Source organism: Charadrius vociferus, unplaced genomic scaffold, assembly GCF_000708025.1.
Source record: "Charadrius vociferus isolate BGI_N301 unplaced genomic scaffold, ASM70802v2 scaffold278, whole genome shotgun sequence".
Taxonomy (NCBI): domain Eukaryota; kingdom Metazoa; phylum Chordata; class Aves; order Charadriiformes; family Charadriidae; genus Charadrius; species Charadrius vociferus.
Window position 1 is genome coordinate 3102428 of NW_009649705.1, and position 20630 is coordinate 3123057.

General features: G+C 36.8%; 1 protein-coding gene across 1 annotated transcript in view; it reads right to left on the bottom strand.

Annotated features, from left to right (window-relative positions):
• Nucleotides 1-20630, bottom strand: part of PARP4 (poly (ADP-ribose) polymerase family, member 4) — a 54684-nt gene that overhangs the window by 30885 nt on the left and 3169 nt on the right. Inside the window, exons 2-14 of the mRNA XM_009890652.1 lie at nt 18172-18367; nt 16615-16738; nt 15430-15508; nt 14754-14867; nt 13847-13993; nt 12372-12509; nt 10010-10183; nt 7703-7863; nt 4927-5064; nt 3544-3642; nt 3150-3333; nt 2230-2392; nt 1592-1716 (exon numbers count right to left, since the gene is read on the bottom strand). Coding sequence (XP_009888954.1) covers nt 1592-1716; nt 2230-2392; nt 3150-3333; nt 3544-3642; nt 4927-5064; nt 7703-7863; nt 10010-10183; nt 12372-12509; nt 13847-13993; nt 14754-14867; nt 15430-15508; nt 16615-16738; nt 18172-18367 — 1842 coding nt within the window. The remainder of the gene's footprint in view (nt 1-1591; nt 1717-2229; nt 2393-3149; nt 3334-3543; nt 3643-4926; nt 5065-7702; nt 7864-10009; nt 10184-12371; nt 12510-13846; nt 13994-14753; nt 14868-15429; nt 15509-16614; nt 16739-18171; nt 18368-20630) is intronic.

A 20630-nucleotide genomic window follows, 5' to 3' on the forward strand; every position in this document is an offset into this window, starting at 1 on the left:
GCAACAACATATAAAAAACATTATTTGCTTTTATGAAGCTACTTTGGCACTGGAAGCCCCTGAATATGGATTTTTGTGGAGAGACACACATGTGACAGAATTCAGTAAAGCCACAGCTTTAGCATGACCAAGACTGCTTCAGGCAGGATGCAGTTGAAGCAGGAAGAGATTGTGGAATTATACCCCAGGATTGGAAAACACCTGTGATTTGACAGAATGTGTTCTTAGGGCATATGTACTAAAAAACAAGGTGGGCCTTTATTTTAGCCCGCTTAGCTAACTTTTATTAGCTAATTTTCAGGTTAGAACAGCAAATTATTTTGTATTGATTGATATTTTACTTGTGACAGCTAATTTAGGTTGTCTAACCAATGTCAAAACCGAAACACAAATTGTGTTGTTGTTTGGCAAGGTAGACACGCTGGAGGGGAGGGATGCCATCCAGAGGGACCTGGACAGGCTGGAGAGGTGGGCCCAAGACAACCTCAGGCAGTTCAACAAGGCCAAGTGCAAGGTCCTACACCTGGGTCGGGGCAATCCCAAGCACAAATACAGGCTCGGTGGGGAATGGCTGGAGAGCAGCCCTGAGGAGAAGGACCTGGGCGTGCTGACTGACCAGAAGCTCAGCATGAGTCAGCAATGTGCGATCACAGCCCAGAAGGCCAACCGGATCCTGGCCTCATCAAAAGAAGTGTGGCCAGCAGGTCGAGGGAGGTGATTCTGCCCCTCTACTCCACTCTCGTGAGACCCCACCTGGAGTACTGCATCCAGCTCTGGAATCCTCAACATAAGAAAGACATGGACCTGCTGGAGCGTGTCCAGAGGAGAGCCACGAGGATGATCCGAGGGCTGGAGCACCTCTCCGATGAGGAAAGGCTGAGGGAGTTGGGGCTGTTCAGCCCAGAGAAGAGAAGGCTCCGGGGAGATCTTTTTGTGGCCTTCCAGTACCTAAAGGGGGCCTACAGGAGCTGGCGAAGGACTTTTTACTGGGGCATGGAGTGACAGGATGAGGGGGAATGGCTATAAACTAGAAGAGGGCAGGATTAGACTAAACATTGGGAAGAATTTTTTTACTTTGAGGGTTGTAAGGCACTGGAACAGGTTGCCCAGAGAGGTTGTTGAGGCCCCATCCCTGGAGGTGTTCAAGGCCAGGCTGGACGTGGTCTTGGGCAATCTGGTCTAGTGGGAGGTGTCCCTCATTCTACGAAACCTTTAATCATCCTAGGTGTTTCTCTCTGGTTTATAATTCAGCTGGCAAACAGATCTCCAAGAAGGTCCTTTAAAGGGAACAGAATGCATACACTCTGCAGAAAGTTTCTCTATAATGGTGACTTGATTACACATAGGCAGAAAACAGACTTAAAAATAAAGCCAAGCCTTTCTCTATCCAAAGCGCTTTTGGCATTTGTTTAACTATACATCTCTAAGAATAAAAGCTGTTTCCACTTAGTTTCAGGATTTTCCTTTATTTAGAGATTGAAGTGCCTTCTTTTTTTCAATTAACTAAACAGCATTTTGACTAAAACACTAACAAACAGATTAATTTTTCAAGGCTGAGTTATGGAAAAGGATAATAAATAGCATACTCTACCTGTGCTACAAAATCTATTATCCTCGCCTTGATAAAAATACCTTCCAGAGGGACAGGATTTCCCAATCTGTCCTGAAGACCAGTTTTTACATGATTCGAAAGATTTGCATTTGGTAATTCATAGCCTAAACAAAGAGTTTACAAAAAGATATTTTTTGAAATATACATTCCAAAACTAATCCGACATCAATGTCCCATGTTTATTTATGCAACCCACAATACAAAAGTAACACCCAGTTTCTGTTATGAACACCTGAGTTGTATTGCCCAGCTGTAGGCTAAGGGATCATGAGTTCATGATAGCTCTTTAAGGTCTTGCAAGGTCTCTGTTTGGAACCTTGCACTTGAATTATTTAAAGACCATCTGATGATATATACAAAAGTGCTTCCTGTGCTTCTCTTGAAACACACTGTCACAGGAGGAGTTGCAACTGCTGTTGGTAATTATGCCTATAGGAAATCTGTTCAAAATGGATGCTACACAAATGCCACATGGCATTCACTGGTTTGATAACATCCGCAAATAACATAAAAAAAAATATTTGTAGTTTATCTTTATACATGTACTCTAAAAAGGGTTCTGATAAGCATTTAGGAAACTCTGGAAGCAACTCATATACAAACAGAAAACATCTTACTCTCATGTTGTAAATGATGTTGCGACTCTGGCTCATTGTTATCTTGCTCCAGTTCCACCCCAACTGCAGGCTGAAATGGTTTTATTTCATCTTCAGCAAGGCAAAACTTAACAACATATCTAATTTTAACCTGACGGGTTTTATACACAACAAATTCGTCATCCTGGTAGAAACAAAGAAAGGTATTTTACAACAAAACCAAAGCTGTAGATAATATTTAAAACAATGCAAATTGATTAAGAGGTGAACGTAAATGACACATCATTTTTGAAAAATGATAAGAATCTGACAACTTTATTTTCACTCCCCTAATCTCTCTGTATCACTCCCACTTGCATCTCTTATCTTCTTACTTTGTATTCTCCACACTCTTTGTATTTTCTCTTGTCCATAAAGCACAATCATTCCTCAAAATAACTAAGAACAAAAAAAGTAAAAGACTGCTGGATACCTAGAAAGCAACTGTTAGTGTGCCACTACAGCTATCATGACTGCCTTAGAGTACCAACCTATAAGGACAAGGATTTTTATCAGCTGGATTCACTTACAAAACAGTGAACCTTCCATGGTAGTGATTTTTTATTACATACAAAGTAGAATATGGCTTCCAAATAACAATTTAAATATCACAGACCAGATATTTATACAATGATACAGTTATAATAAAATGTAATATTTATATCTTTCTTTTAAGTATTCTTTTCTTGCAAGAATTCTTTACAAATACCACTTTAGAAGCTTAGAATTTTTATGCATACTTTACTGGCTGCAAGACAGACAAAAGTGGTTTTATGCATTACTGTCTAGTGATTTAGTGCCTAAACTGAAATGCAAGTTACGTTCATTCTGTTATCTATCAGTGGTATAATAAATCCAAAATATGGTGCCTTTTCAAGTCCCCAACACTTAAGGATCAGTACCTCAAAGTCTGAAGAGATGTCTGCTGTTTTACGGACTCCATGAACACTGTCAAAACCCGATGGTGCATCATTTAATGAATAATCTCGTTCATACAAATCTAAGCAAGATCCAAGTGCCACATCACAAACTGCCAGGAGCCGGGTTCCATCCATTTCACTGGGTAAAGAATACTTAATACTGGCACTATATGTAAAGGAAGATCAGACACATTTATTAAAATTAATATAAATGTAAACATCATAGGAGCTTGAGGATACATGAGTACTTCTGAACAGATGGACAGGAATAAACTTCATAATTAAATTACCTTAAAAGTATTAAGCATTATATCTACTTAATTTGAAAAGTAAAAAGAATACACGAAGGATAAAGTGTAGAAGTTGTTTTTCAGACCTAACAGAATCACTGAAGTAAATGCCACTGCCCAGATTCCCAATGTCAGTTCTTTCCAGGCCATGATCTTCAACAACCACTTTTGGCATTAGCAGCCCTCTAGAAAAAAAGAACGTCACACCATGAATGAAGTGCAAAACACTTTTGCATATAGCATGTGGGCTAATACACATGGTGCAATTACAAACAACAGAGCATTAAAACAAAATACACTTTACAGAAACCATCCATAGACGCTCAAGGAATATTAAGTCTATACATAAAAAAAAATAAAAATCCCTAAGTCATATTAATCACCAAGACACTGACTACATAAGCAATAAAGCCTGTTAGCTTTTCTTCATTAAGTAGAAAACCAATGCATTTTCCAGATTCGTTGCCAAAAATTCAAAATTTTTTTTTTGGTTATTAGATGAACAGTTCTCCATTTTTAGCAATTGTGCTGTGCTCAGTTTCAAAAATATGTATGAAATTTTTGTAACTAAGAAAAAGAAAGTATGAGTTTTAAAAGTAGAATTCTGGGAAAGAGATACTTGGAAACTTTTCCAATGTTTGATTTGCAAACCTATTAAGTGTAAAGATACCATCCTCAGACTGTTTGAGACATTTCATTTACTACTGATTGATGCCCACAGAAAATATTTTACATATAAAGAATGTAAAAAGACACAATATTTAAATAAGTTCAACAGTTTTGTAACTTACAATTAAAATCTGCAGTATGAGGAAAACAGAATGGTAATGCTAAGGTATTTGAATTCTGGTGGTGTTATGTATCAGATATGTTTTTTAAAATATCCTTAAATTTTCAGTGCCTGGTATTCACTGCATACATACTATGATGAGGATTTAAATATACCAGGCTACTAGAGGTTATATTATTTTAGCATTATTACCATGTCTGAGTGAATCCATGGTATTCAGTCATAGAACTAGATATTCTGTTATTCCAGGAAATTATGATAATCTAAAAATATGCCAAATAAAGCAGTCATGGGGAAATAATGAATAGAAGTGGAAGGAGGACATTGTCAATGCAATTCTTTCCTAAAACAGAATAAATTTTCCACACAGGCATTAGTCTCCATTTTGTCATCTTTCATCTGGATTTAAACCACCCTCCTCACCTTCGTATCTAAATAGCTGCATCTCAAGTCTAATCTATCTGGAGAGTAATTAAATTTATCATTACAAAAGATTGATTTTCCTTCCAGAGGAAAGGAAATATAGAAATAGTAGAAATATATAGATGTTCATAAACAGTAAAAATTGGGTTAAACATAATGCAAAAGAGGTTAATAAAAAAAAAAAAAAGTCAAAATACATTTAAGAATATAGTTAAGCCTGATTCAATGTCACAAAAAAGGGAATGTAAATTTTTACCTGGAAAGAATTCCCATGAAGTTGCGCACAGATGATGCATGGAATAAGGACTGAATGTTTCCAAGACTGCTCAGAAATTCTGCTGTTTCAGTTATTCTGCCAACCCTATACACTTGTAAAATTCTCACTGGACAGTCACTGTGAGAAATTTGAAATTATCTTTTAGATCTCATGAATTAGAAAGTGCGTTTAAGATCAATACACTGTTAAAAGATAAACTCTTATTCTAAATCTCAAAGTAACATTCGATTTTTTTTGTTAGCAATTCGTGTGGCAATTATTAAAGAAAAAAAAAGCTTAAGAGAACAATCACCAGAGATATTAAAAACTTAATGACTAAGTTCAAGACCTATTTAGACTTTTAGGGAGAAATTGAAAATGTGTTTTCGTGCTTGAAGGCATATGAAATTATCTTATTTGACATTTTGGGATCTAAGTTCAAAGATGTGATATACAAAACCCCATAAACTCTATACAGCTTTGAGTCTGTAAGTATATAAATTATTGCCAGCAAATTTATCTTGTACTAAAAATTCTTTTACTGAGAATATTCAGGGACCTCAATGTCTTGGCTGAACTACAAATATCTTAGCATCACAGTTCATGCTATCTGGAGGTAGTAACTCGCAACTAAGAAATACACTTGAGAAGAGGAAAACTTGGGTTGCATCCCACCTCCAGCAAGATTTATGCATTTTTACATACAGTAGTTACAGGACAGAGCTGTCACCAAGATTCTTGTCCTTCCCTTCTTGTGATTACACAAAACAAAAGATTCAGAATCTCTCTTTACCTCGTCTTACCTTTATCCTCATCACCTGAATGCTCTACTGAGCTATTGTGTAAAGATCTGAGTAGAGAACTGTGCCTACCACCTTCCCTCCGCTTACGCAGTCTGCTGTGTACACATGCTCAGAATATACTTCCTCTGATGACCTACTCTGGACCAAGGACTGTGTTGCTTAACGATATAAAGACAGTGATACCCAATAAAATAGCCAGAAGATAATCTTAGGATTCTAGGATTCCTAACTGTCACACAGTAAGGAACCTCTGGAATTGCAAAGTAACCGAGAAGAGGACTTAAGGATCACAATTTTAGATTTAGATACTGAAAGGAGGTAGTACCTGAAAAGTAAAAGCATAAAGCTCTCTTTACAAATCAAACCTTTATGCTCTCAAAATTCAATGAGCTCTGGTCAAGTTTTGAGTTCCTAAATGCTAAAATAATATTGGTAAATATGACCTAGCCTCTTTTGTAATTTTGAACACTTTATTCAAGTCTGAGTAGTACTTTACTCAAGTCCAGAGTCTGTCATCACACAACCAGTGTGGTTTCTTTTGTTGAGGAATAGAGATATATTATGTCCTAATTTATGAAGCTGCTATATGAACTTTTTTATATGAAGGGTTTTTTTGGTTTTGTTTTGTTTGTTTGGGGTATTTTTGTTTCTTTTTAAGAACCATACTTGGACCCCGATCCTTCAGCATGCTTCTACTGCAGCTGAAGTTTTTTTAATTTGTTTTTAGATTAAAAACTAAGATTGCAAATGCAGAGACTGAAAGGGAATAAATATGCTCCAATTCTTATGATGTCATTATGCTTATCTATTGCATAAGAGTAGAGTCAAAATTTTGCTGGAAAATCATGTCCCTATAATTAGTTTATTAGTTAGGGCCTGTAAACAGGCCCTAACATAGACAACTGCTATCTACAAAGAGCAGTCCCCTGGGCTCAGGTAACAGCAAATTCCCCAAAACTTTACTTAATTGTTTCTGTCACAAAGAACTATAAGGTGGAACTGAGTCACATAAACTACTGTTATATTAATTTTAAATTACTTAAAAATTTAGACAAAATGTCAAGAGAAAGTCAGCCACTGAATTTCGCTGAAGACAAGCAGAAGTTTGCATATTCCAAGGACAGTACTTCTTCCATACTTGAGTAATATATATTTGGGTATAACCACTTAGTAACCTGTAGTTGCTAGGTAGGTTTAGACCTTAGCTGCTTAACAGCATATTAGTCAGTAAAAACAGACTTGGAGTGACTATATCTATATCTAATTGGAGCCCACTTAATTTTTGCCTGTATTAATAGTCTAGCCCTTGATTATTACATTTCTAGTACCATCTTCTCTTCAATTTCTCCATACCCATTTTAAAATTTTATTAATCAAAGAGACAGCATGCCCAGTTAGAAGCCAATGCCAAGAACATTAAATGGAATTATAAGCAAACCTGCACAATAGCTTCCCAGAAATATGTCTCTTTCACACCATTGAAAGCTAACTAGAAAAGGACAGCAAGTTCTGTACATAATCAAAAGGTGACCAGGTATTCCCTCCCACCCTCATTGTTTATTCACACAGAAAAAAATTGCTTGTTTTACTCAGCAGAATGCAAAATTTTACTTTTATGTTTACTTTCCAGTTATTGTACAAAATGCCTGGAAATAAATACTGAGAAACAGTAAATAAATCTAGACCCTATATATCTTATTTTAATAGCTCATATAAATAGACAGCTCTTCACAATTAAAAAAAAAGAAAAAAACATCAAATTTGACAATATTATCATTTTCAGTTTTTTTTTTTTTATATTTACCTCCATTTTGTTCTGTATAGGTTACGGTAAATATGCCAGCTCTGCAACCCCATTAGCACAATAAACACTGCACAGTAACAGAACCTGATAATTCAGTCCTCTTTAGAGGTATTTTGTGCACTATACCTTGAATTTTACTGGAATCATTGCATGACTATTAAACACTCACTTGTAATTGTTTTTTAACACTTGTTGTTCAACACTGAGAAATTCAGAACTTGTTGAGTCAACAGCTTCAATCTTGCACCTCAGAGCCCGGTACTTGGCCAAAGATGACGGGTTTGGGCATGACATATTTGTTTCACGTATATTAAGCATGTCTCTGATTAGCTAGGAAATACAGACAGAAATTTATGAATACTTGTTACATTTTAATTAAGAAAACTTGCAAACCAGACTGAATTATATAAAGTTACAGTGTAGTAACAATGAAACGGAATACTCAAAAGAACATTTCCACTTGTTAGGTACAGTTTGGAACAAGAGCAAACAGCTGTCAATCCCATGAAGACAATTCAGAAGAACAAGGTATATGAAAAAGAGTGTTAAACTGCTTCTGTACAACTCAAAATCAAGTCTTGCATGGAGCTTGCTCATAACAGCTCCACAAAACAGTATTTGTGCTTGGTTACCATTTTGATTTTGCTTATTAGGCAATTCTTATTTGTTAGAATCTGTCTTTTTGGGTTTTGGCCACTATCCAGCTAGGGCAGTAGCACAAGGTACCCATGTAATTTTCTCATATCAGGAGAAAGAAGGACATCTAACTTTGAAAAAATTGTTATGCTACACTTCACTAAGCCGTGGGAAAGCTTTACGAGGCATAATATTTTTTTTCGTATCAGAAATCTCAACAGGTTTTAATTATCAAAAGATTTCCAAGGTTAAAGGCACCATTATAGTGCCTTTATATTATTATTTATAATATAAATTATTTTATCATTATATATCATTATATATAAAGGCATGCATTCTTTTAGAACAGTAAGCAGCCTCCTTCTCTTTACCTTTCCCCCTTTATATTATGTAACTTAGAGAAGACTGACTTCTGGATATCCTTTGCCAACAGAAAGAGGTATCTCTGCAGGATCTACAGAATTTACATTATAAATGCAACACAAGAATGAAATTTGAGTTTGCTCTGTAGCTACAAGAGTGATGTAGCTGTCAGAGCTCTGACTGCCTCTCGCCTCTCCCGAGGGCCTGGCTGCTTGGGCTCAGGCCCAGCGTTGACAGCGCAGCTGTGGAGCCTTGCGAGCAAGCTGGGAGAACACTCAGCAGATTCCTGCCCCTCCTTTGCTCAAGACATGCCTTTGAGCTTAGGCTCTTGCCCCGGGTCTCTTGGCTGAGCTATGTTGCCTATATGCCTGCATCCAGCCTCCTACCTCCCTGGTTTTGACCCAGACCCTGTGGACTCCAGTTCCCGGTTTGACCTTGGACCTGCCAGACAAGCCATAATGAAGAGGCCATCTGGACCGACCCTCGCTACTATCACCAGCAGTCACTGTCACCCACTTCGCTCTTCCTATTTGGGTACCATGGGACTAGAGCCACTGCCAGTGGTGTAGCTGTCCTGGCCTTGCTCACTTTCACCCCAAGCCCCATCCGCCTGCCCTCCCCGAGCAGCCAGCCCTTGCGGCTGGGTGCAAGGGCTGCATCTGTGTGCACGCTCAGCACACCTCGTCAGCAATCCCCCCAGCAGGCTGAGAATTTCCCAGCTAGTTTCTGCCAAGATGAGACAATGGACTGACTTACAGCAGAGTAGTGGAACTCCCAGTTGACTGAACTAGCCAGCTTAAAAATGAAGGAACTAAGTAACACAGGAGCTGAGGGGGAGCTACGGGGCAGATCCTTGGAGATTCCCCTAGGCAGGTCAGCTACACTTAGACCAACTAAAAGATGTTATCTGTTTAGATGTTCTACCTAATTTTTTGCACTAACAATGCAGGCAGCCCATGGAACTCCCCCAGGCAGTTTGTGCTGTAGAAGTAGAAACAGACCAAGCTGTACACAGACGGCTAATTTTAAATAGTCTCTAGAAACCGTTCCTGCATATGCAGGAAAGGAAAGGTTACACAGAACAGTCTTTGCATATAGTTAAAATAGCTTATTTTGCATATAGTTTAAGATAATCAACAGAAACTGATTATGTATATGCTGGAGTAGTTGCTAGGGTCAGCCAAAAGATAACAGTTCTGTGATTCCAATTTGATCCAGCTGAAGACGCCATCACAACAATGATTGTAATGGAAACTCCTGTCACTATCTGGACAGCAACTGGTCTTCCTGTTCAAAACATTGAATTCCCCCTATGAGCACTGCCCTATTCATAAGATTCCAATAAATTGTTTTTTTTTTTAAACTGACAGCCTGTGACTAGCTGTGCAAAGCATGCTGTCTATTTATCTAGTGAGCATGTTCAAAACTGGTGTAGCACAGTGCAGGTCAGGGCTTATTAGCAATCTGGAAAAGTTACCTGACACAGGTCCTGTTTTCTAGATAACAGCTTTTTGGAAACTTTATAGTCTATTTCAGTTTTGTGACGTATAACTTGATAGAATTCCATCATCATCTCTTGTAGTGCCACTTCGCCAGCTCCCTCATCCAGCGCATTCTTTACTTGGAGTAAAATACCTTCTGCTTTGCTCACCTTTAAAAGAAGAGATTATTAAACTGGAACCTATCACAAAATTGCAGAAAGAGTGCAAAGCAATAAATACTGAAAATGAATCATTTAATTCCACACCGAAATAAAACTTTAACTTGTGCTAGTGCAATATCCACAAAATATTTTCTTGCAGCTAGGATACGAAAACAATATTTAAAAGTTGGATCTTATTCTGTCCCTATACTGAGATACTTGCAAAGTATCTCAAGCAGCCAGTAAAATAACCTCCCTGAAATAAAACAGAATATGAATCAGATTGAACGATAATGTTCCTTATCATCTTGTCAATTCATATTGTCAGCTTTAATGCATTGATGAAATAACAGAAAGTAGAGAATAAATTTCTTATTAAATGTATATGTGCCCTAGTTCATCCTAAAATACATAAAGCAGAGTAGAAGTCGTCTTTATAAAGTGCAATCTACAGATGAAATGAAATTAATGACTAATTTTAGACAGTTTGCCCAGACAGACAGACAAGATATAGATTTACTTGTATCTGTATACAATTTTTTCACAGAACACTCTATATGATTTTATCTTCTCAAGGCAAGAGAAAAAAGGCAAATGTTTTTTAATTTACATGAACCACAGGCAACAGGTAGTAAAACATTGATATTAGATGCTGCACAGAAATATTTTACTGCAGTTCAATATTGACCAAGACTGGTCTCTGTCTCACAAATGCCTTTAGGAGAAAAATGGAAGGTTAATCTAACTGAACAGCAATCCACTTCTTAACTACTGTATTTCAAAAATCCAGAGATTTTCTTTTCTTTCAATGCAAATGTTATTTCTCTCACAAATTAATTATAAGTGGAAAGAGTTAGTAAAAACAGTTTTATCATATTCTTACAGATCGATGAATTGAGATACAGAAACTTTAAGGTCTATGGTTCAGCTCTTGCAAAAGCTACCAATGACTGAGCATTATTTATCAAGTATTTATCAAATTTCACCTACCTGAGATATGTTAGAAATCTTAATATCCAAACAACTGCACGTCATAAAAGCATTTACCACAAACAGCATTTCGTTATGTCTTTGCTGATTTATGCAATGCACTCACTACTGTCTCTGAGTACATGTATACAATATAACTGATGTAGTACTTATTCACCAGAACTTACATAAACATCTTGGGCAACCTGGTCTAGTAGGGAGGTGTCCCTGTCTATGGCAGGGGGGTTGGAACTCGATGATCTTCAAGGTCCTTTCCAACCTAAACCCTTCTATGATCCTATGATTCTATGAAATGTGTATTATTTCCACATGAAAAAGTGAAAGGAATATTCTTCTACCATACACCAATTGAAGACCATCAGAAGTGAGTTTCATGTAATAAGATTAGGGCAAAGTCATTCCAGAATTGGGGACCTTCTACTGGCAAAGCCTTTCCAACTGAAACCCAACATTTTGCCTTCAGTGATAACAGAGATGAACAAAACTCTCATCTTAAACAGTAGTTTTGTTGGCTGTTAAGTTATATGGACTTAAATTACATAAATAAGCATTATGCTCTTAGATGTCTAGGGAGCAAAGCAAAAGAATTGAGGTATGTGGGAAAGTGGGATTAAATGAGCCGTAGACTTAACAAAGAGGTAGATAGGCAGTTACTCTTAATAACAGCTGTAATATCCAAAGGCCTTCAAGAATAGCTGTGTGTTAATTACATGTGTCATCTGATAATGCAGACAGGGTCTATAATTAAAACTATTTTTCCATTACAAGAGAATGGCTGACTGAAGTACGGTTGAAACATACTGGCAGGAGACAGTAACCTGCTATTATGCACTGCCTTCTACAACCATCTTCTTATGTGACTTGACTTATCTCATGGAAGGGATCCTCCCATAAGAATTGAATAAATTGCTATAAAATGGAAAAGACAGCCATCTGGTCTAGGGAGTACAGCATGTTTTAGTGTTATCATTCTAAAGCAAAATTTGAGATAAAAATTTCTAAAGTGTGGATTTCTTGAAGTGCAGGAGTATCAAAAGTGTAATTACCAATTCCAATCTAAAACACAACATACATGTTTGCTGAGAAAAAAATTATTCTAACAGCATTTATGTAGATTCCAATCTAAAACACAACATGTTTGCTGAGAAAAAATTATTCTAACAGCATTTATGTATTCTTCCTCACAGAGTAACAAGAATTGACTTACATCATTTAGACTTATGTTGTTTACTGATTCAAGTAGCAAACTATCCAGGTGGCCAATAGCTTCTGCCCAGATCAATTCCACAAAATCACTAACTTCCTGACATATAGTACTTGAATGGATGGCTTCTTCTAGAAGTAACTGTAGTAAAATAAACACATTTCAGTGAAAAGACAAAGATGCAGGTGATGGCAATGAAGTTCTTACACAGATAATTAAACTTTCCTATTCCCATAAACAATACAGTGCCTAACACTCATTCATGCTTAGTATAATTTCTTCAGTCCCATTGAACGGAAGGGAAGGTTTGCCTTCAAGTGGAGAGCACAGCAGGCCAGATGGACATGACCTCTCTTGAAAACTGAGACATAAAGTCTTGGAGAAGACAGAAGTTAATTTGCTTGATAACTTTATCAGTACATTGTACTATCAGGTACATGGACATAACAGTCTGCAGACCCCAGCTACTTCCTTCTTTGCACAGCTGGTAAAAGAACAGATGGTTCAAAATGGCCAGTGTTTTATAACATCTCTAACAGATGAGACTAGATGTCTAGGTCAGAAAGTTGTGGTGGGAAAGACATTATTCCTGTGAAAATAAAAAATTCGAGCAGCAAAGCTACAGCAGAATAGAGAGGCCATGAAAATCGGTGCAATTCATACATCAAAAAGAGTTGTGAAAAACAGATTTTCACATGTTCTGCTGAAGAACATTGTTAAAGCATTTACTTGAGCTTTTTCTCACTGTTGTACAACTCCAGAAGCTGCCATTAAACTTGATGCCATTAAACAATTCTCACACAAGTCTGGACATTCTACATGACTTGTTTACATGGAATCAGCCACACAGCTTCTGAGATCACTAGAGGACATACGTGGGCCTTTCAACATTTCTGGGTATAATCTATGTGCCAGTTGTGCCCTATAATAGAAACTAACCATGGAAGAGAGAAGTCAATAAAGTATGGTGAGAATGTAAATGGAAAAAAATTTCTGTCACACTACAACCATTTTAAACAGCAGTAAAACATTGTCTGAAGAGTACTTTAGGAAGCAGAATCCAACTGCTATTGCCATTGGGGGGAGTCCTGTTACTGATTCCAATACGATCTACATCAAGCCTGTGACATCTGTACAGCGTGCAGAATAATTTGACAATCAAAGTAATGCATCACAAAACAATTCTGTTTGCTATATTAGCACATCGCTTTTTAGGTATCACATTAGTTGATAATGCATCTACTGAGAAAAAAAACCCCAACCTATAATGAATATGACTACATTTGCTTTTAATGTGTTTAAGTACTGGGAACATTCACTCAATATTCCAATAATTTAAAAACACTTACATATAAACAGCTTCCCTTAACCTACAGCTGTATCACTGTAATCTAGACAATGTTTAACACATTCAGAGAATTGGAAACTAAACCAAATCATTAAGGACAGAAAAGTGTAAACATGCAAGTTGTACAAGCCTTTTGCAATTTTGTAGAAGCTAAAAATTCTGCTTCTGGTGGAAAAGTTTCTTGGAGCAGGAAATCCTGGCTCTTCAAGTCTGCAATAAAGGTCTCGTACTTTTCTCTTACTTCTTCAGCAGTTTTAGTTAGGAATTGTTTACTATTCTGTAAATTGAAAGAGTAAAGTTAGCCAAAGAAACCATATAGAGACTTGAATCAATTTTACTAGACACTGCTCTAACAGCTGACAACTGACATTTAAGTTCTGGGTTGTGATTTAACGGGCTTCCAGCAAGCCAATACTTTCATAAGGCTTCACGGGACATGACAGACAGGCACAGGGCTCCATATACAAACCCCACCGTGACAAGAGAGGTTCATCTAAATGTGTGCTGGAATAACTTGTTCTGTCAATTGAACTATTCAAAATTTATCCCCCAATACAGCTCCTTTGACTTGAATCGAATGTTGTTACAATGACACAGACTGCACATGCTGTACCAGAGTGCATACATAACCTGTATGCTGAGAAATACATTTAGGCCGCCCTCAAGACAAGCTTTTCTGTCTTTCAATAGTATGTCCAGAACATCATTCACTATAGCATTTCAGCACGTAAACATGTCATTATAAGTTTAGATATTGCCAGGAAAACATATGTGAGTATGAGGCAGGTGCATCCAGGACCACGCTGTGCTGCTGTCAAGTCCCAAACCAGTTCTCTTGAGCAAGCTGTAAGCAAACACAAAACTGTACAGGAGCCAACTATAAATCAAACTTTTTAAGATAAAGCTTAACAGGAAGACCTCCTATTATCTATATCTAAGGATTACCCTGAAAATAAGAATGAAAAACACTTGAAGCTCTCTGGAACAGGCACATGCAACATGCATAAAGAAACAAACAGGTAATGAGTGGTTCATACCTTTGTTCCATTTGATGCACTGAAGTTTGCATACAGTCGAAACGGAAACTCACAGTGCTCTTGGGAACACTGTAGTTCAATAACTACAAAATCTTTGCTTTCCTTGGAGTTAACCTAAATGGAGAGATAAAGCAAGCCCCCCAACCCCCAATTTATTGCTTAAGTATGTTTCATTCACATGATATTGCACCAAGTACTTCCCCCTGTCCTATTTATTTTTTCACCCAATTTAGAACCACTATGACTGGCTAAGAAAGACGCAGAAATATTAATTATTTGTATCACAGTAACAAGCAGAAGCTCCTCTCAGGGCTTCACTGTACTGATTGCTGTATATTTCCATCATTTTTGTGTTTTGAAAGATTTTTAATAAAGAAATTCAAAATTTAAATTAGATTTAACACATAACAGCCATGATAACATATATCTTGTCAGATGCAAACATATTATTCTACTGCAATGTTTTGGCAAGAACACTACAGTGATAATAGAGAAGTTTTATTTGGGTAGAATTAAGCTGCAATGAAAGACAGAAAGCACTGAAGTACTTTTCAATACTCTTTGCATTGCTTTACATGATAACATAGAAGAGTTATTGCTGACATGTATAAAACCATAAGCCTTTTATTCATCTACTGATCCTCCTACATTCTCTTGCAATAACAGAAAAGCTTACTTTTTCAAGGACACTGTATTTTGCAACTTCAAAATCTTCGGGGAAAAAAGGAATATCTTGATCATTTTCACTGTAAAATCTGGAATGGAATCAGAGTAATTAAAATCACATATGCCCACTAGATACTGTACTGTAATAGGCTGCAACATACTAGAGTAAGAACTAATTTACTTTAAGTAGATAGAAGGTAAATCTATTTTTCAGCAGCAAAATAACAACAAATAAAGTTTTGAGAAATGAAATCCCACATGGACAAGTTGCTGTACTAACAGGCCAGAATGTCTAGTGAGAACCTAAGGACAAGATTTCAATCTTCATTCCTTAGAAAAACTATGGAAGCAACACAATAAATGTATTTTCATTGCCTATGACATGTCAATTTTTTAATAACTTGGTTAGCTACCTGTGCTCTCTGAGGCTAATTCCTCCCCTATTCTTGACTTTCACATTAGGATATATATGTGTAGTCATATCCTTCAGCATCAGGACTTCCAGACCAAGTGTAACTTCTAGTACGTTCCCACAAAGTAACTAAATACCTACCCTATGACTGAAGAGTTGTCTCTAAAACTGAAAGCTGCATTTTCTTAATAGATTTAAGAGTGCTGGAACTGGTTTTGTTGCTTTAACTCAATAATTAGAAACAGTTAAAACAATACTGTTTCCCTATCAACTAAGAGCAGTCTCAGCTATCTTGATTTTCTCCCAAGCATTTTCATGGGAGAAAGAGATGCTCCGCACTTCTAAAAATAATGAATTGGACTGGATTGGAAAAACCCAAGCGAACCAAGAAAAGAAAAGAATTGCGATGATAAACAGAGCTCCAATGAGAAAATCATAAGGCTCGAGCCTTACTAATGCCTGCTGAGTTGGTAGGAACTTTGCATGCATAAGGGAGCTGGACTGTAGGTGTCCACTGAGACAGTAAAATGTAAAATAAATTTCCACAGTCAGATTCGAAGGTTAAAAAAAAAAAAAGCTGTTACAATTTCATACACATAAAATACAGAAAAGGAAGAAAGAATAATTTTATCTTCCACTACATTATTAGATAATGAGAGCCATCTCTGGAAGTCACCGAAACAGATTGGGAAGTGGGGTTTTTTGTTTGTTTGTTTGATTTCAATTTACAGAAATATCAACATAAATGTATCAAAATATATCTTTAATTTTCTTTTATTTTACCTAAGAGTCCTCACTTCAGACTCAATTCTTCTCTCACTGTCTTCAATAGCAGTAAGGTTGGAATAGTTGTTTTCATTTTTCTTTGTGGCATTTTTATTTTCAGCAAATGACACGTCTTCCACATCTGCAATCAAAACATTTATTTACTTGGTATAATATCTAGTTTCTCTAATTTAATTTATGAATACTTAACAAAAAATACTACTATTTAATATTCATAAATAATTCACATGTTGCAACAAGTTAACAGCTTCTAAGGTCACATTTTATTCAGCCATATAACTGGTAGGATATGGAATCAAGTACTGAAGGGCAACTGCCCCAACTGCCTCACTGCTAGAATTAGTACTGGCCTGGGCTATGCCAGAGCTTATTCCTTTCAGGCACTTCACCACTCTAACTTGTGTGACAGGTAGGGCAACAAGAACTAGTGCACATAGCTGAGAGCTAAACTGTGCCACTGGACCACAGAGCCCAAGATCTTGTCCTCTATGGCTCATGTTGGTTTGGGGGGGTTTTGGTTGGTTGATTTGCCCTCCCCCCTTTTTCTTTTTCTTTTTTTTTTTTTTAAGTTGTATAGATGTAATGTATGAATGCAGTTTTATTCTTACCTTCAAACTATTTAGGATTGCTACTGAATGGATCTACCTAGCTTCAGACATGCGTGCCCATGTCCTCTGCTGTGCAAAATCAGATTTGTCTAACAGACTCAATGACACAGCAAACATACAAATGTAGAGGTCCTGATTCTTAGTTTTATATATAGATCTGAAAATTGTATTGATTCATTACATGACAATGTTCATAAAATAAAATTATTATGTCAAAAGTGATTACTTTTAAAAATAATTAAAGGAAGGATTAGCACCCAGCAAAATGCAAGAGATGCAAAAGTACAAAGAAATAAAAAGCATAGTTATTAGGAAGAAAAAAAGAGAACTAAAACACTAATAACTTTCAGGCTGATAATTTTTTGCTGATTGTACACATTAAGTAGAATTATTTTTCTCATCTATTTTGATGTTATTTTGCTTGTTTCACAGCATTAAAATAAACATTTGTCTCTTTTCCTCTACACAGTCATTTGCATCTGAAGCATGTTATGCACTAGAATGCTTGAGGTTCTTCTACTTTAATTATGTTGCATCAAATATTTCCAGCCCACGTTAACCTTTTCACTAGCTATTTTATTTTCTCATAATTTTGACTTCAAAACATGATACTTCCTCATACAAAGGCACTGAAAACCCACTGTGTTCTGCTGAAATTAACCAAAACTTCCACGTTATTGTAATTTTTTTCCAGTGGAGTCAAATAAAGACGGTCATCGGAGTTGACTTTTTGTTATTTTTAATATTTTATCCACATTTCTAATGGAAACACTCCACAGAATGGAACTAACATTTCTTTAAAAAAAATAATCGTATTTTTTTATCAACTTCATTGCCAGTTTCCATGGTTTCTGATTTCTTAAAAGGTGATTCTAAACATTCATCTTCTAAAACATTCTTTTCCAAAGTAACTGATAGATGAATAAACAATGTCAAATACACCTACCCTGTTTGTCTGGCCTTTGGTCAGAAGTGTCATCTTGTAATTTATTGACCTTAAATGCATCAATCTGTAAAAGCTTCCCCTTTTCAACTGATTTCCAAATGAAATCCACACATAAAACAGGTAGCTGATACTTCTTAATATTTTTTAGATCGCGACAGCTGAGGACATCAGCAGTATCCACAAGAACATGTGTACTCTGAAAGACAGGTTACAATTACAGTTGCAATGCACACTTAGCTACAATATTAATCCAAATACTGTTTATTTGCAATTCATAGGGGCACAATCCTAGAATCCAAAGAGAATTTAAAGGAATTTTTTAGGAAATTTAAAGGAAATATTTAAAAACATACCACCTTTTTGGACCATATTTTAATTGAAACATCCAGTTTAGAAACACGGTACCTCTGCACTTCATCCATAGACAACAGAGAGAGCAGGACTCCTCCAGGTGACAGTTCAGCCCAATTAAAATATGTAGATCTTCAGAGTGTGTCCACTTTTCTACAGTAACTATGAAGATATGAAGGTGACCAGGTGCCTAATGTTCTGCAGAGCTTTTAGCAGCACATAGGAGGTCCAATAATGGACCGAGTTCTGTTGAGGTCAACATAGTACACACCCAAAGCTATTTGGGATAAGAGTGTTTAAAAAAATAAATAAAAAAGCTGGGCAGAATGCTGAATAACCATAATAAGCTTTGGTAGCCTTATAAAGAATCATACATTGTTTTACTGGAATCATATATATGCTTGTCCTGGTTTGAGGTAAAACAGGACGAACTTTGTTCAGTAAATTTACTTTTTAGCTGGGCCTCTCCTGACTACTGAAATTAACAGCACATTGTGCAGACACTGTTCACTCTCTCAGAGTGATAAGACCTACGTTTATAGCTGATGCCCAGGCATGGTGTGCAGAGAGGCTCTTGCTGATACTTATTGCTATAACACCCAAGGGCAGATGACTTTGGTATTTGCCCCACTGGAGGGTCAGAACCGGAAATGTGTAGAGGGGTCGCACCTCCAGGGAAGAGAGGACAGAACGGGTGATCCAAGACTGACCAACAGGGGATTCCATCCCATCTGCCTCATGCTCAGTATAAACGCTGAGGGATCAAAGGGTCAGCACTCTTTCTTCAATGGCCGGCGTACAAGGAGGACTGTCTGTTCATCTGCCTTTGATCCTGATCCTGAATCCAGATCCGCAATCCAGTTCCCATCCATCACTGAGTCCAGTCTGGGACTTTCCTAGTGCCAGCCAGTAATGTGACTGTCATCCTGGGAGCTTGATACAGTTTTGTATCTATTTCATTATTTTCTATTTATTTTATTAATAATATTTCATTAAAGTAGTTTAGTTCCTTCTAAACTCATAAGTCTCTCTCTCTCCTCTGCCTCTCTCTTTGAAGAGAGGTAATGGGGAACAACTGTCAGTCGCCCGGTGGCTGGTTCCGCCCAAACGACGACAGATTTATTGGACAATGCTGAAAGTTCAAACTTTCTGCATAGTTAGGACAAAATAAAAACATTTAGAGAAGTCAAATCAAATAAAATGGTGAAGTAAGAGGCAGTGGATTTTGCACCTTGAACAGTTAACATTAAGCGTGCAGGAAGTGATGGACACAGAAAAATTAAAGATTATTACATCAGAATGAAATTAGAGCTACCTTACTTGGAAACAGGATGATACATGTATCTACTTTTACTTGCCCCATAAGACAAAAGTACAGTTTTAAAAAAGCAGCAGCACTGAGTCCAGATCTGTTCTGAGGTTCCCATTTGGAGACAGATCAGACACTTTTTAATCACAACAGAACTTCTGAAGCTTGGGTAAGATTTACCCTGAACAGATTGGCCACTTGTTAGCTGTTCTCAGCATCCTAGAGCTCACAAATTTTAGGTACTGAAATATCTCTCTTCCCACTGCATTTTTAACGAATATTGAAAATACAGATTTCAATTAATACATATTTGTACTACATTAATTCTAAGTTTATTTGCTATTTTCAATAATTTTTTTTTTTTTAGCAAAGCTTTTTTCAGGCCTTATTGTTTTTCTCAGGCAATTTCCTTGACTTTTTTCCCCAAATCATATCTGCACATCAGCAGTTTGAGGAGATAAACGTGAGCCTTAATTATTGTCCATCCATTGCTTCTTTACAAGATCACAGTCACCATAAAGAGATGTGTCAACACATCTTGGAAGATCCTGAATTTACAGCACAAAGAAATCTGTCACATCTTTGGAATATTCTTGCTAGACCTTGATACGTTATTCTTCAATTCTTCACTTTCTCTCTTAAACAGACGTGCATTGTCAGAGTCACCAGGAAACTCCTGGGCTCTGAACAAGATGATAACGTATCTACAATATTCCTTTTCTTATCATAGAATGGTTTAGGTTGGAAAGGACCTTGAAGATCATCGAGTTCCAACCTCCCTGCCATGGGCAGGGACACC